At 37.2% G+C, this 17,229-nt stretch overlaps 1 protein-coding gene across 2 annotated transcripts in view; it reads right to left on the reverse strand.

Moving 5' to 3' along the window:
• The window catches only part of GABBR2 (gamma-aminobutyric acid type B receptor subunit 2), a 510,446-nt gene that overhangs the window by 144,559 nt on the left and 348,658 nt on the right, over positions 1 to 17,229 (reverse strand). For both annotated transcript variants that reach the window (XM_076330187.1, XM_076330188.1), the window contains exon 12: positions 11,883 to 11,990. In XM_076330187.1, the coding sequence (XP_076186302.1) occupies positions 11,883 to 11,990 (108 nt within the window). The remainder of the gene's footprint in view (positions 1 to 11,882; positions 11,991 to 17,229) is intronic.

Raw genomic sequence — 17,229 nt, forward strand, 5'->3', positions numbered from 1 at the left:
GAAAATAGTGAACATTTTACCTAGGACAGGTAAAACATGAGACAACCAGCCCACTGTATTCTAAATTTATATGGACTATATTGATATTGAAAGTAGGGCTGCATTAGATGCAGATTTACCAACACCTGGCAGTATTAATCAAACTGGTACAGCAATGCCAGAAGCAAAAGAGTGAAAAGATACTACTAAAAGCAGTAATACTGATAATCCACTCACTAACAGCGTCAAAAGGAATCTCATATTAACACTTCCTATTCAGGATCACATTGCTAACCATCCTTCCTTGCTCTTGTGCATCTTTTATTTGTACCTGACCTTGCATTACTGCAGGTCAATATTAATATTTTAGTTCACATATAAGTTTGGTAATCTTTTTTTTTGAGCAGGTAATTATTAGAACAAATAAAAGCAGAAAGCCAGCAAACAGTGGAGCTCTTTCCTTGGATGCCTCTTGGAGCATTTTTTCCTGCGTTACATTGTGAATGGCCCTTTTCTGGACAGAAGGGGAGAGGTGCATAACAGCAGCTGTCACTGCCAGCAGGTATTATTCATCCCTTACTTCTGCCAGACAGCCAGGAGGAAGGCAAGCAAAACAAAGCCCATAAGATAACCTGAGGAAGCGATCTGCACTACTGTAATGAGCTCTGTAAAACACAGCGCTACCAATGCTGCACGCAGGGTGAGCGGGCTGAAAGCAAGGCTCCTGAAGCTACCTCACACACCCACCACAACCCTGCTCTGCCCTTGGCAAAACCATTGCAGTAATGCAGCTCTGAAGCAGAACTCTTCACCAAAACACTAGCTTTTCAGAATGAGACGTTGAGATTCAATTATTTTTTAATGCTGCCAGTGACTAGCAGTTTGTCCTAACATAAATTTACTCTGAGAAATGCTGTTGGTATATCACTAACAGCAATTCCAAAAGGCTTGGTGATCTCCCCCCCTCCACCCTCAGGAAGCCCAGCTTTCCCTCTCCCCAGCCATCACTCCCACCCACCAGCACTCCTTAAGTTCAGTATGTTCACTCCTTGGGAAACACCAGATGCACTGAAGGAGTCTTGACTCAGATCTTGTGGCGAATCCAACAATTTCTTTGTCTGACAAAAGAAAGTAATGAGCGACTGAGGCTCCTTGCAATCAAATATATCATTCTTCTTTCAGAGGAAGACTCTTACTTTTTCCCTTTTTCATCCTCCTTCTAGCATACAGTAAATCAGCCTTGGGAGAAACGCACGGTAGCTAATAAAATCCGTTTTTGCGAGTGCTCCTGACTCCTTGCTGAAGTCAAGCTCTCATACAGCAGCATCTGTGAGTAATTTTTTCTACCATCTGTGATTGGATAGGTGAATCTGTCTCATCCTGGCAGATCTGCCCGCTGTTATAAATGCCATTGCTACCAGTCTGGACTATATATCTGGATATGAAGCTATCTGTCCTCAAAACAAATTCACTCCGAACAGAAACTTGTAGGCCATTTTCTCCTCAGCAACATCGCTGTATGAGCAAATCAAAATTTTTCTGAAAACTTGTGACCATGAAGACAAGTTCATGATCAAAGTCCTTGTCTTCCATGGACCTTGTGGTCTGATCACAGGAGATATAAAATCTGTCTAAAGCTCTGGGATGAAGTTTCTGCTCATGAAACTCTTGGGGATTTTCTAGAACTACCACAGGCTGTACTACCTGCCACAGCAACTTCAACTGTCCATTTGGTTATTATTTCACAGACCTTTTGTGGGGCTTTTTTTCATTTGCTTTCTAAAGCACATCCATTGTGCCCTGCAGGACACTATCTTCAACCAGTTTATGGGATCACCTGGCAATCTGGCAAGCAACAGCAATTAAACATTGAGCTTGCTTTTTGTTGTTAAGGCTAAGGCAAACCTTTCATTATTTCTTACCTTATTAGAAACCAACTCTGTGAATGTATATGATATGGACCTTAAAGATGAACTCTGTTCTTAGCCAAGAACAAGGAGTCATATATGAGGATCTACCCTCTTCTCCAGGATGCAACATTAGCTTTGTACTCTCTGAGTTCCACAAATAGCTTTCCAGCATGGATTGAAGAGTTCATTTCCTTCTGTCTTTTTTTCAGAGTTACTTTCTTTGTTACCAGGAACTTCACCTTCCTTTGTCAGAATAAAATATCTTTAAATTTTAAGGAAGATCTATTAGCTAAATCTTGGTAGTGGGTTTTTTGATTTTTTTTTAATTCATTGAATTCATAGAAGCATAGCAAGGCAGGGAGTATTTTTGTATCTATTTATAGGTTTTGAGATAAATATATATTTTCTTTTTCCTTGAAAATTTAGATTTTTTTCTGTTTAAGAAGGCAATTCTGGTTTCTCTTATGTAGATCAACCCTTTCTAGTCTAGCTGACAGATCTGTCCCTTGCCTTCTGGCACTAGCTGGATAAACACTTAATGCTATTCAGTAACTTTTTTTTTTTTCAGTTGTCCCTTCCCCGGACTCCTGGGATGGAATCTGTAGAAAGAAACCCTTTACAAAGGATCCCTCTGTGAAGCTTCCGAGAACTTATTCCATTAAATGAATAGCACTGACAGCAATTATCGAAGCCCTCAGAAATGTGAAGCCCAATGTTTCTCTCCCTGGTACATACAGAAATCATGCTGATAGGAGTCCTCCCTCTGAACTGGAGGGGAAAGAGAAAAAATAACAGAGTTTGTGGGAAAAAAATGAAAAAAAAGTCTGCAAGGCTGGAAAAAGGGACCATATAACTACTCCTAAACTTGCCTTCAGTATATTCTCTCCATTGCATAAACTACCCTTTCATTTCTCCCAGTATGGTTAACTGGGAAACACCTTAGGGTTGCTCCCCTACGTTTAGTGGGTCAGCATAGGTGGGATGGTGCCATGAGGTTGGTGATGCAGAGTCAGTGGTAGATAGGTGAACTTTGCCATACGTGGGCCAAGGGAGATATGTGTCTTTGAATTATTAAAGCCATTAATATTTTAGAGGACTATTCTGTCATACATTCTTAATTTCTATTGTGTAATGGAATGAGAAAAGACGACTATTGAAAACACGTTATGCACTTGTTCCCAATAACTCCACAATGTTTTTTCAACAGCTATTATATTTCCTATAATAGGTTGTATGATTAGTATTGGGAACACTTTTGACGCTGTGATTACATCAGTTTTAATGAGTAAATGCTAACATTTTAAAAAGCATATTTTGTAGTAGCAAGCTTTTTTGACCGGTAAGTCACTTGGACTAGAAAGCTAAGCTTAAGACATTTTACTCTCTTAGAGGTTCTTTGATTAATTTGATGAAAGATTTGTATATCTACTTATAAATTAAAAAATAAATTTGTTTTCTGTGGGGATCTACTGTGACCCCTGCAATCTGAGAACTCAATGTTTTTCGCTGCTTTCCAGGATAATGGAGTGCATGGTACTACTGATAATAATGGACCATTGGATATGACCAAAAAGTTTGGGTTTCAGAATTAAATAGCTACAGTCACTAGCCTGCTAAAGCACACATTTCTAGAACGTGTCTTCTTTGCTGACTCATGCTCAGAATAATTGTAGAGCATCTTTGGGCAGACTCACCCTCTCAATAACTGCACTGCAAATGTGGATGTGTTGACTCTACGCCTTGCTGCCAGGAGAAGCTATCCATTTAGAAAACACCTTTCCCCTTTTCCAACTCATATAAAAGACAGGTGGAACATCCTAGAGGGATGCTTCCTCGGGGGAGCAGAAGGTAGGAATTTTACAGAGGTTAGAGAAGGGGAGGGATTCAGTGACAGCTTAAAGAAATTATAAAATTCCTCGTCTTTGAAAGCCTGAGCCTCAATCATGGCTACAATGCATGGGAGAATCGGAGAGATGATTGTTTTAATAACATTGCTAATTCTACCTTAGGGAGCACACAAAACTAGTTTGTTGGCTAGTTTCACACAACTCCCTTGAAAGGACAAAAATGAAAAACATTGTAGTCTTAAAAACCAAAACGGCACTAAAGAAATCAGACTTGACAGCATTAGGACCAACCATTTTTGCTATACAATGTTTTGGAGAACAGCCTTAGAAACGGACCTTAGCATAGTGTTCACTTCTGCACTCTACTACAAATAAAGCTAGGTGTGCTGCCTTGAGCTGCATAACCCATCAACAAAGCAGGTCAAATTCACCTTTGAGAGAAATGCATCTGCTGAGCCCAAGATTGCATGGTCCATAAGTGTGGAGGAATTTCTACCAGGAATGTGAATTTTCATCTTTAGCATTAAAAGGGATCCCAATCTTTAGGAAAAAAGTGCGCAAAGGATTTGAATGGTCTGGAAGAAACGTTCTGATTTTGTTTGAGATAACATTAAAAAATCTAGACTTTAATATTTTCTTTAATGAACAATTCTGTGGGAAAGCATACTACATCGTTACCAAATAGCTGGGGACATCAATGCACTTGATTACATTTACAATCCAATTTCAAGCTATTCAGGAATAAATTGCCTCATACTGTATAGTGACATGTTCTTTATTTCTCTGTCATCCATTAGTCTCATAATACATAGAAATTACGGTTGTAGCACCGTTTATGAGCAGTTACATTTCACACAGAGTTTTCATTGTTTTCGTTGCTGCTGAGGTTTAGCCTTATCAAACTGTACCATACAGAAATTTACGTACATAAATTACTTCAAAAAGCAGATTTTTCTCCTAGATGTACAGTTCATTAACTCAACTTCTTTCTGTGACAGGAGCTTGAGATTTAGCTCCCCGATCCATATTTATATGAATGTAAATTTTAGAAATGTGATTCCTATTGTTCCCTGGCTGGCATTTTGGCTGATCAGCTCTTATGAAAAACAAGATGCTTATTTTACATCTAAATATGGATTCTAGGATTACACTGTCTATTTTTGAAGCTTTGGACTTAAAATTTATAGTTATAGCTATTTGGGGAAAAAAATAATAAAATAATTTGGTTTCCACTTACATCGCTTTAGGAATTACTATTTCTGTATATTAATAACCCATGAAGCTATACCTGAATAATTTACACTGCACTGTAAGTATCATGGATTATTTGGTCCAGTGGTAAATATACATAATGAAAAAAAAATAAATCCCAAACATAAGCAAATTTCAAACCGCTGTCTTCTTTCTTACTCTCAAAGACAACAATAATGCCGAACATTTCTTTAGGTATCCATATGCTGGTTCATTTTCAACAGATGGCCCCTAATAGATTGTTGTACTGTTGGTATGGTTACCCAAAGCAAATTTTTGGATCCTGACACATCTCCTTTTCAGACTTATGATCTCTCATATATACTTAGTGAAATACATGTGTATCCTAGGGGAAATCCAGCATATAGCTTTTTGTTATACACACAAAAAGCTCTAGCTAGATTGAAAAAAATGTCCTGGAAAAGTATAAATATTTACAGTCTGAAAACTGACCTGGAAAAATAATTTATAGCAGTAGTTACAGAAAGAACTGATTAGGTAATATGATCTACATTTATGCTAATACAAAACTACGTCTACAAAGGCATTTAAGTGAGTAAATAAGATGTGGCCTGTGAGGTTCTTACCTAAACCCGCTGTCAAAACAATGTGGAAAACTTTGCTTTGTCTATTTTTAAACGATTAAGATAATGGCATCTTTTTTAAAACCTCTTTAGGACTTTTGTGAGAAAGATTATAGGTGTAATAAATTCTAAATTCTTTAGGTGGCTTGAAAAACCTATAGAAAAGTTTATAAGTACAGATTGCACTCATCCTATAAACTTTCTTGCAGAGGTTTTCAAATGAGGCATGGGGATAGCAATAAACGGAGACAAGTTGTGAGGAGAAGGCAGCAGCACATAAGCTTGTAAGCTTGTGGCCTCCAGCTGCTCTCTTCTCTCCGCTTTTTTTTCCCCAGGGACACTGTGCAATTGCAGATACTGACAGCTTCCCTGAAGCAGGTACCACGGGGTGAGAGCACACAGCCAGCTGCTGCCCACCCCACCTGGAGGGGTCAGGATGGGGGGCTGCTCAGAGCAACCCATGTGCTCCGCTCTCCAGAAAGAACATGGACGGTCTCTTACCCCTTCCAGTTTTCCATGCTTCTCAGTTTATGGACCACTAAGTATGCGAATTAAGGAGGTGGGTTGGCCAAATTTGTGTTAAAAAATTGAGTGGGAAGGCAACGAGCTAAAAAGTTTGAGAATACCTGCTCTGCTTCACTCAAGTAATAAATATGCTTCTCAAAACCCAGTGCTATCTGAAAACTGTGCTCAGAGAGATTTCTAAAGCATAATTCTGGCAATTAATTATTTTTCTTCACGCTGGCACTTAACTGTCTTATACACGAGACCACCCTTCTCAAAACTCCTACTGCCTTTTTCATTATGTATTTTTTTCTGGTTTAAGTGAAAAAGATTCCAACAGAAAACTACCTCTTTTTATTATACAGTCCTAGTGCACGCCCAGAGCGGACTCACTGTGTCTGCTCAATGACACTGGCATCCTGTAGAAAACTAAGGCTTCATTGGTGTCCTAATAATGCACATGGGGGAGCAAATGTACATTGTAGAGATTCTAGCAAGCTGTAGGTTTTCAACGATTGACTTTTTAGCCACAGCATAAACCTTTTAACATTTTCATAAGCCAATTCTTTTTAAAGAAAATTAAAAGAAAATTAATTCTTAGAGAGAGCTGCACGCATCAGCGAAAGGAACCTTTAGATCTTTGCACACCTCATCAGCTTCAGCCAAAAGAGTAACTAGTAGCTATCACGAGCTGTACAACAGCATAACAGGAAGACAAGGCACATATTTTGCCTGTAGGTTTTACAGATACATAGTAATAGAAAAAAGAACAGTGAAACTCTGAAATCCTCTGTTCAGTTTTTATGCTTTGCCCACACTTCTGTGCAACCATTCTGGCCAGTCCTAATTTCAACTTTTTCCTGCCTCTTATTCCTTTCCCATTCCTATGTTCCTTTCCCAGTCTATGTCCCTATTTTTCAGGCCTGCCACCCTGCCTCTAAATTTCAATCTTAATCTAATTTTAAACCAGACCTAGTCCCTCAACTAGAGTTTGCCACTTGAATCCCAAACTCAGGCTCTACGTTCCACCATACTCAGCTTTCTTGACCACTTCTCACAGCCCTCCCTGCCCCATTCAACTCTTTGCTGGCTTTCAATCTTACTTTAACTCTCTGGGAATTTTTATCCAAATTCAGTCTCCCTCCTCAACTCCTTCTCCCAGTCTATAATTCCAAGCTTTTCCCTATTCTTTTTTTGCAGACAGGTGCCTGTTCCCTCCGAAGCCTTTAGCAGCTAACCCAATTTCTCATTCTCAGCCTCTTCCCCGCTCCCTACCTCCTGGCCCCGCTGTTCTCTTGCAGCGTCAGCCTCCCTTCCCCATGCTAGTGTCAACAAAGTAGGCTGTACAAACTCCTATCTGTCTTTGCAATGCATGAAGACTACAGCTCTCTTCAGAATTCTCTTAAGGACTTAGTAGGAAATTAAGTTTGCCAGACTGCTGACTGGTAGGCATAGCTAAGTCAGGTTGGACTTGTAAGCTATTTTTCTCTCTTGTGGTTGGTTGTAGCTTTCTAACCCTGGGATAGTACCAATATTTTTTCTCAATACTTGTTAAGCTCTCTAACCCTTTCTCATCTGTGAGAACTCAACAATCACAGAGTAAATTTAAGAACACAGAAAAGCTTACGAAATATCATCAATGAATAGAATAATGTTCGCAAAAGTATAGCAGTACAAGTCTTAAGAAAAGATGCTGTTATACATCCCTTGTGCACTTATATTCTGTGTTTACCTTGTAACAACATTGTCAACATAAAGACATATGCCATCAGAAGTCTACAGTGGTAGTAATAACTGAGTACATTGACAATATTTTCAGTGAAAATTAAACATAAAACATCCCTCCCCTCATGTCACAGTTAAAGGATTAAGTACAAATAGACAGAGCTAGGATGTACTATGTTACAGGTAAGACAAGCTCCAAGCTTAACGGTTGGACTTGATGATCTTAAAGGTCTTTTCCATAGATTCTATGATTCTATAGCAACGTCAACCGAGAAATATTGTACTTTCAAATATGAGCTGCAACAAGCAACATTGTGATCCAGATCATCATGCTTTATTGTATTCACTTACAAATGGTCAAATAGTTGTCTTTGTGGGAGCAGAATATATAAAGCTTATGGAGGCTTTAAATACCACTGCTTTGAATTTTGTTATTATTCTGGCATTTGTCAAAAGTAAAAGGTCTTTATTTGGCATACTGGAGTTGTGTAGGAGCAGTCACTATGCAGGACTGCTTTAATGCCCCCTAAAACCTAAGACAGTGCAGTTCCCATCAAAAAAGACAGATCTGCAACCTTCTAAATTTTACCAGAAGGGCTGGCTTCTTCAAATGGTTCAGCTAGCTAAAGCTTCGCCAGGACACCACATGCTCTCCTGCCACTGACATTCTTGTCTCTCTCCTCTTATCCACTACCAGTCCTCCTCTGCTGGCGAGGGAAACATAAAAGCAGTCCCCACCTCTCACTGAGCAGAAGATATTCTGCTGTCCAAACCAACAGAAAGGAGACATATCAAAAACAGAATTGCACGTCAATTATAAGTGTTACAGTTATTTTTAATACTAATTTTATTGAACTTTCCATTATCTCTACTAACCTCTTTAAAACTCAAAAATAATTTGTTTCCCCCTACTGATTTTGTCATTTCCATTTGACAAGAATTGATTCCCTTGCACCCCCCTGTTTCAGATCCAGCTAAAATTAATACATTTTTAATTTCCTTCCTTTGAGCCCTAGCAAGATCAAAGATCATAACAGAGCTCTGGGAATCTTGCAAAATTTGTCAGTTAGCAGCCTGATAGCAGAATGAGTGTATTCTGAATTTTATTGTTTATTTTTTTCCAATACAAAGGAGTGGATGTATTAATGGGTGAAAATAAGAGAGATTTGTGAGAGCTTTATAAACAGAAGTTAACACAAATCTTCACCTAATTCAAGACACCCTAATCATTTAGTTCCACTCTCCACTGCACTAAAATGGAGCTGTATTGTATTATTATTTAAAATTCTATATATTTTCTCACAATGAGAGAGAAATCCACTCATCTCTTCACAAAGCCATGTTGTACAATGGCTTGGAAGCAAGCTTACCCTATCTGATGAAGACAAATAAGATTCATTCATTATATTCTTCTCTCCTTACTTAATGCCTACTTCCATGAAATGAATGAACCAATATTTTCAAAAGCCGCACAGAGATTCTTCCACTTTGTGAAAAAATTTCACTGTTTGGAAAATTTTCCTGATGAAAATATCCAGGATGACAGGCAAAAGTGGTATGCCTAAACGTTAGATTTTACTGTCATACTTATATGCAGCTGGAAACTGAAGGAATCACAAATGAATAGGATCCAGAGTACTTAAATAATTTTGGAACTCTGTACTAGTATTGAAATGCCAGTCTGCTCTGTCATAGCACAGCTAATTCAAAAAACATTAATGTGCTTTTTCATGTAGCACTACCTTGTTTATTTATCAGTTCAGATGTTGTTTGTGAAAATTTCTATTGTCTATGCTTCCATAGATACAAAATGCTTTGTCTGTAAACTACATCTACTGAAAATGGAAATGTCCTTCTTGTAAGACGTAAGTAAAGAATGCCATGTTTTTCAATCAACCCTTGAAAACACTTTTATCTAACCTGGCACATCAAAGACAGAAAATGTATGACTAGTAAACATTTATCATGGATAACTAATTTGTTTTGCATTAAGAAAACTGTTGTCTTTTATGATTCATGCTTGTGTTCTGGAGTGGGATACCCAAATAAAGCAAACCAAGATAATTCTGTGGAACAGCCATTCTTTAAAGTTTACAGAACAAAATACGTTATTTACTTAATTCCAGAATATTGAATAAAGTGCCCTAATAGCCTTGACGTTACCAGTATCACTCAGAGCGAAGCATCTCATTGGTCAGCATCCAGATGTCTGAAAGTTTCTCCCTCTTATACTGGTCAGTGTCTTTTTAACTGATCTTAAACCATTTTTAACATCCATCTGTGAATAAACAATTACAATTTGCACTTGTTGATGGGCCTGTTGAAGACCAGGCACTATGTAGAATTTGAGGATTATGTTTAATTAACAGACAGTGAAATTTAATATTGAGTAGCAACTTGAAGCTCTAAAATGAAATGTTTTCTAAAAAACAATAAAGCAAATACTTAGTGACAGTCCACTGAAGTACCCGTTCATTCCTGTTTGGAATAGTATGTATTGAAGAAATGATAAAATTCTCAGGATAATAAAGGTTATTAAGTAAAAGCTTTATGTGTTACACTGGCAGTATCTTGTGTAACTTCACTAATTTACGAAGATTTGTACCAATATAGCTGAAAACATATTTGCAATATAAAATTTCATTTTTCAAGAAGGTAAAATACTGGCTCAGCTTTGATTAAAAATCTTCAATACAGGAAGTGTACGATCCTTGGAAAATATATACTGGACTCTGGTAGCATAAAGTGATACATTACAGTGGGCTCTTTGCACAGGTGCAGAAAGGGTGGTCTCCACTTCCCTCCATCCAGAGTATCCCGTTTCTGGTACAGAAATGTCTTATAACTTTAGTTAGTTTTAAGGTATTTGTTATTTACTCTTCATTATCTTTTACATTGAATGATATTTGGGATTTAATTAACAAACATTTAAGCAAACCTGACAATACTGAATAGTAGAGGGAAGGACTAGGTGGTTGTGTTGTTAAGGTGCCAGAGTGCTAGGTCCAGTTCCAGCCACGGCACGTATTTCCTTAATAACCTGAGACATAATTCCTCTCAGAAACTGAGTTAACTCTCTGTCTATCTAAAGTCCAAACCTTTTTAGGGAAAGGTGGTGACAACAACTCTCTACATATTGCAACTGTAGAAAAAATAACATAGTACTAACAAAAGTAATAATAATACAGCTCTTCCATGACCACACACAGAGGAAAACAAACAGTGGAATCTGACGAGGTTTTGGAATATTGTTCTACTTATTTTGGGTGTAAATGACTGCCACTTATTAAAATAAATCTATGCAGCTGCATATAAGAACTGCATTCGGTACTACTTCTCACTCTATAATAATATTAATTTTGTATTTCTGTTTCACGCATATTTCTCAATGTTTTTTCCATCAAAATGATTTCTGTTCACCAGTTTTCCCATTTTTAAATAAAACCATCCGGTTAAAAGCACTTCATGTTGAAAAGAATCTCCACAGGAAAAATATCAAATAAACAATACATACACGAAGTGTTGTACTACTCCTAAGCTGAGCCTAATTGTTTACAGAAAATGTTCTGTACCAAAAACGCCAGAGATGACTACTGTCGTTCAATTCCGATCAATCTTAGGGTAAGCTTATGCAATTTCAGTCAAAATTAGAAACAGAAAGCTGTATAAACAGCACTTTCTCTTGCTTCCTCCTACCAATCCATGAGACACTTGTGTGTAATACCTGTATCCCAAACAGACATATACAGAAAACATTTCATAACAGCTGTGAATCTACCAGAAGGAGACCTCTGGATGCTGAAACAACATACTAAATAAGAGTGAGGATCCGAATTCACTTTGACAGTTTACGGCCATCTCCACTGTCCACCTCTCGTTATAAAGACTGAAGGGCTGATGCTCGACTCCAGCTCTCAGAGACTAAAAAGGAGACCAAGAAAGCCCCAACATCAAACCATTCAGGATCTTTGAATGTGACACGTGAACAGAGTCAGCACAAGTATGGCCATCCAGGAAAGGTAGCAAAACAGTTAGAAAATCATATTAACAGGGCAACGAGAAAAGAGTTTACTTCCCCTCACCTTTTTCTTCATTTTTACATTTTTGAAAATTGCATGAACTCTCCACGTTTTCGCAAACATTGCTCCAAATGCAGTTGTGTATCCCACTGTAAGAATCCATGTTCGGACCTAAAAAAATATATATATAAAAAAAGACAAAGCCGTTTAATTTGCAGTAGACAATGTGGATATCATCATTTCAGCCAACTTTTTTCTCAAGACCTTGAGAAAAAAATATTCAAAGAACCTCACAAAAATGTTGGCATTTCAGAATTGTCTCATTCATTGCTTTCTTGCTTTTTTCCTCCTCCCTCTATCCCCTCTCCAAGCATAACAAATCTGGATGCTGAATTAACAATCTCTTCCATATATAAAACCACAACTCTGTTACAATATTCTGCATTTTTTTTTACTTTTATTGTGTTCTGTGCAGGCAGAGGAAGGAACTAGTGGAGGAAAACAAGAGACTGAGACTATAAAAACTACCCGGGAGCTATTATTAACAGCAACATTTTGAACAGAAATGAACAGAGAAGTAGAGATGTTACTCAGACTAAATAAGAGGAAATTGTACTATGTGAGGTATGCATCACTTAGTGCAGACCCTGAGCATTCTGGAAAGATAAGAAAAACTGACCTTAAAATTATCATATAGGGAAAAATGGCAAGACAGGAACATAGCCTTGGTGGGCAGGCCTCGGGGACAAGACCTGAATCAAAGATAATACCCACAATATGGGTCTAAGAAAAAGGAGATGGTGAGCTTACACAGAACGATGGAGTAATGGGACCCTGAGCTGGCCACAGCTTTGACATAGACCTATCTAGATATTTTCCTTATAGTGAGCTTCCCAGAGAAAACCAAAGGATTTTTAAACAAAAAAGACATGATGTCTTTAGAGTAAAAACTAGAATGACTTATTTTTTTAATAGAAAAACCTCAAATTGACCAGGGAGGACAGAATACAAGTTACAAAAGCTTTTTTGTACAATTCCCCACCTGCCCATAGCATCCTTGTAGGTAGGTCCTCACTTTCAGACTTCGTTTCAGCTAAGCCTGTGACTTTCAGAGTTTTAGCAAGCTCTGCACAGCCCCCTCTAATTCCTTGGAAGTTCCTCTTTTCGTTACCCTGGAGGTCTGGCTGTTTGAAAATTTTTCTGCCCTGAACAGACTATTTTCTTCCCCAAAGAGGGACCAGAATCTACAGAGCATAGCAGGTGGAAGACCATGCAAGAGGCACAGCAGGGAGCTGGAAGCCTACAGCTGAATCTGAGAGCCCGAGAAACCACAAGGAGGAGGAACAATCTTCTCCTCCCTCTAGAGACTCCGCCTGGGCCGGCTGTCAAAAAGGGAGACTGCACAAAAGCGAACAAGGAAGTAAAAATAAAATGCACTGTGCATTGCAGATGGAAAAACTGGGGGAGAGACAATGGCTAAAGACAGGGAAGGCAAAGCTAGAAAGGGGAAAACGAGTCTTCTTTTGGCCATGTGGACCATGCATCCTTGGCCAGTAGAGCTGTTTTTTGATATAAAAACAATCTGATTTGTGGAAACCAGGACATTCTGAGAAAGGATTTTGAAAAAAAAAAACTTTAGATGACCTAAAGGCAATGTTTTTCATTGGAAACCAGCCTGGTTTCACATCTGACTTCTAGAGAGTTTGGGATTTTTAATTTGTAACTTTAGGACATGCATATTGATGAGAAACTAGGTGCTGTAGTAAGATGCAAAACTTGGGATCTAAGATCAATATTAGGAATAATCTAAATGTTTCACTTCCAAATACATGTTATCTAGTTTTTGCCTTTCCAAACATCTTCAGAATTTCCATTTTTGTATTCAAAACATGATTTTTTTCCCCAAAATTTTCTGTAGAATAGAAATCCTGATTTTCAGTAAGCATTAGTGACTGGGTATCAAGGCAGAAAAGAAAAAAAAAGATATAGCTTACTCAAAAAATATTGATAAAGCAATAAGAGACATAAAATGACTACAGTTCCTTAAAATAAATAAAGAAAGAAGATACGTATGGTCAATAATGGTGAATTAGTGAGAGAAAAGTACATACAGAACAGGCACCTTGGGTTTTGGCAAAGAGGAGTGTATGCAAATGGACACCCAAAACTGTCTGAGAGGGCATACACCCAAAACTGGTAACGCTGTGCACCATGCAGGGACACACACCTCAAGTGTGCAAGTGTGAACTCGGGGGGTGCTGCCTCACTGGCGTGGGCATTAGCAGGTTGCAGAGATACACACAAAGGCAGAGCGCCCACATCTCCTACAGGACGGGTGTGTGTAGGGGAACCTGCACTCCCAGAAGAAAGGGTGCGCTGGCAACCCATGTGTCCTGTGAGCAGCAGGTGTCTGCATGTAACTCAGCGTGTGTGTTTGTTAGAAAACGTCGGGATTATGTATAGAAGACTGTTTAGATATTTGTATGCATATATTAACATTTTATTAGCATCTAATGTGGTTTATCTGTGGCATTGCTGATATTGACTCTGAACATACAGTTCACACTGATTGCTGGTTAGTCTTGATATTAATAAAATTAGCAAACCGACTACGATTAGATTCAGATCACGTGAGCTATGTCACTTTGTGACTTTCTTGAATGTTGTATTGAAAAAGAAACACATAACCAAAAAAAAAAAGGGGAATAGATATTTAGGTCAGCAAAGTAATATTTTTAACTCAAATATTTTTTCAAGTCTTTCCTTGTTATCCATTATCATACATTATGCTAATAACTTCAGTAAAACCACAGTTAGATCAACTCTGAGTGATTTAAAAAATATGTTTCATATCAACGTGTTCATATTGGACAGTTACATCTTTTTTTGACTTCACATCAATTGAGCTGTGATAACCATTCTTAGCATTCAATCTTTTTGCTGCTATTAATAAGTATTCAGCTCTTTTGTGTACAGTTTAGTGATATATTTGGCAAACAGATACATGGTATTTTCATGTCTCTAATAAGACTCTGTTTTGTTCTCACTGAAAAAGTAATTGCCTCTTGGGAATAGTAATAAATTCAATTATGCTCATAATATGTTTCTAACTCGATATTCAGAAAAATGTTATTTTTATCATGTTTGGTTCAAAAAGTTTTATGTATTCCTGATCTGGATTATGCAAATTAGAATAATATAACTATTGGCTATATTGGAATCATTCTGGCTTAAAGATATCAGGAGATTTTGTCAAAATGAGATCGCTGGTGCTAAGAATGAGATTATAAGTTTCAGATGAAAATAAATTTTTAATTTTGAAGAAAATTACCTCAAATTTGTCTGCTATAATTCATTAATGCAGCCAGCAAAATGAAAAATTTAGAAAACAGCAAAAGCCTCTGAAATTCATATATCTGCCCATTTATATTCTTAAATGTATTATACCTCCAAATCCCACTCATTTGAAAGAACATGATAAAAATAACACCTATAATTGGAGAGCATGGCCATGATGTTACGCAATCGATCAGTAATTCTCTCATGTTGGAAGTTTTTAATGATGCGTTTTGACAGAAGAGGCTGGGGAAGATCACCCTCCCCCCAGTACCCACCAAATGAGCAGGAAAGGCACCTCCTTAGAAGACGGGAAACTTGCATTCAAATCCCTACTCCAAACTAGACACAAAACCTGAAAACATTCCCATGCTCCTATAGAAGGATAATTCATAAAAATAGCTACTGTTTTTCTTTTTCTTAAAAGGTTAGTTCATTACAAAATTTCTCATGCCTTCACTGAATTTTAGGATATACCTTCAATTATCTGCTTATATTTCTTGGTTACTTCTTTTTTTGAATAAGATGTTTTGACTAATTGAGTATCTCCTGTAAATTTTTTGTTTTCTATCATTCAAAGACAACTCACAAGTGTCAAAGGAGATGATATTGTTTGGTATACAACAATCAAGTATGACTATGCAGACGCTAACATTCAGTTTCCTAGTTCTCTTTTCTTTATACTTCCTACATTCTTTTGGTTTAGGGCTTAGTTTTAAAAATACTATGTATGCACCCATGACTGGAATTTGTGGTTTTTATAAATTACTTGATAGAAGCTCTTACAGGTGCATTACTTGCGATAGCTGAAAAAGCTAGAAATCATTTATTTAGTGGACAACACAGTTGACAACCACCAAACACTGTCTCCACAAAGAAACAGACCATTCTGAGTCATTTTCCAGACTTGGAACAGATGTGATCTTTATTTAAAACAAACAAAAATCCACCTTTGTCAAATACTAATGGTTAAACAAATGTTGTAAGGTTCAGCTAAAGAGTCACTGCATTTATGGACAAGATGCTCCTTACATCTTGTAGGAGCATTTCTTTTCAACTTCCCTTTACAACAAAAAGTCTGGTTTAAACCTATCCATAAAGTGCTAAAGATCTTTTATTTTTTTAAGTAAGGCTATTCTTCCATCATATAATAAGCACCGACAGCTTAACAGCCTTATATAAAGTTACTTCCATTTGAATCCTATTTCCTCTCAACCTTGAGCTTTAGCTGGCTAGCCTACGTTTTGAATGCTGCTATTTGATATCTTCACACAAATCTATCTGCACCTTTCCCTTCACCTTGTTATGTGACTGGTGAAGTGGTTACTATTTATACATCTGTGTAACAGACCTACAAAGTTATTTGATATTACAACTCATTATTAATAAAAGAAGCCATCTAATTGTGAACAATGAGTTAGTAAGGGGAAATTAGTAAGTGGTGAAAGCATCAGAAACATCCTGAACAAAGAAGTAAAAGTCTCTCCTTGTTTATATACTTTAAGAATGAAGCTTACAAACAAAAACACTATTTTAGGTACTGTTAACTTTCAGATAAACAACAGTATTATTTGAGTTTATTTTAATAAAATTACAATTCTATATAAAATTATAAAATAAGGTTATCTTGGAAAATGGATTGAATTGATGAAAGGCAAAAAGTTTCACTTTTAAAGAAGTTCCATTATTTTCCCATATTTGACCACCACTGCATATGCATTCAAAAGACCACCCAGTCATGAACTGACAAGGAATGCCTGGGAATGTATTGAGCTCACGAAAGCAATAATAAAAATTTCAAATGTAGTTGCTCAAGAAAGTGATGTATTTTACTCCTCTGTTAAGTTGAAACAAACAAACAAAAAACAACCCTCTGAACTGAATATACTACACATTCTCTTTTTGCTCTCATTTGCTATAGTAATCCAGTTTGCCAAGATCAAGCAAACAACAAGAAGATGGGATTAAAGACTCAGAATGAAGATTAAAGAAAACCAAATATCAGCACTAAGAATTTCTGTGTGTTGCATAAAAAGCCACAAACTTTTTATCACTTCTCCAGGTGACTTTTTTT

This window comes from Aptenodytes patagonicus, chromosome 2 (assembly GCF_965638725.1).
Source record: "Aptenodytes patagonicus chromosome 2, bAptPat1.pri.cur, whole genome shotgun sequence".
Lineage (NCBI taxonomy): Eukaryota > Metazoa > Chordata > Aves > Sphenisciformes > Spheniscidae > Aptenodytes > Aptenodytes patagonicus.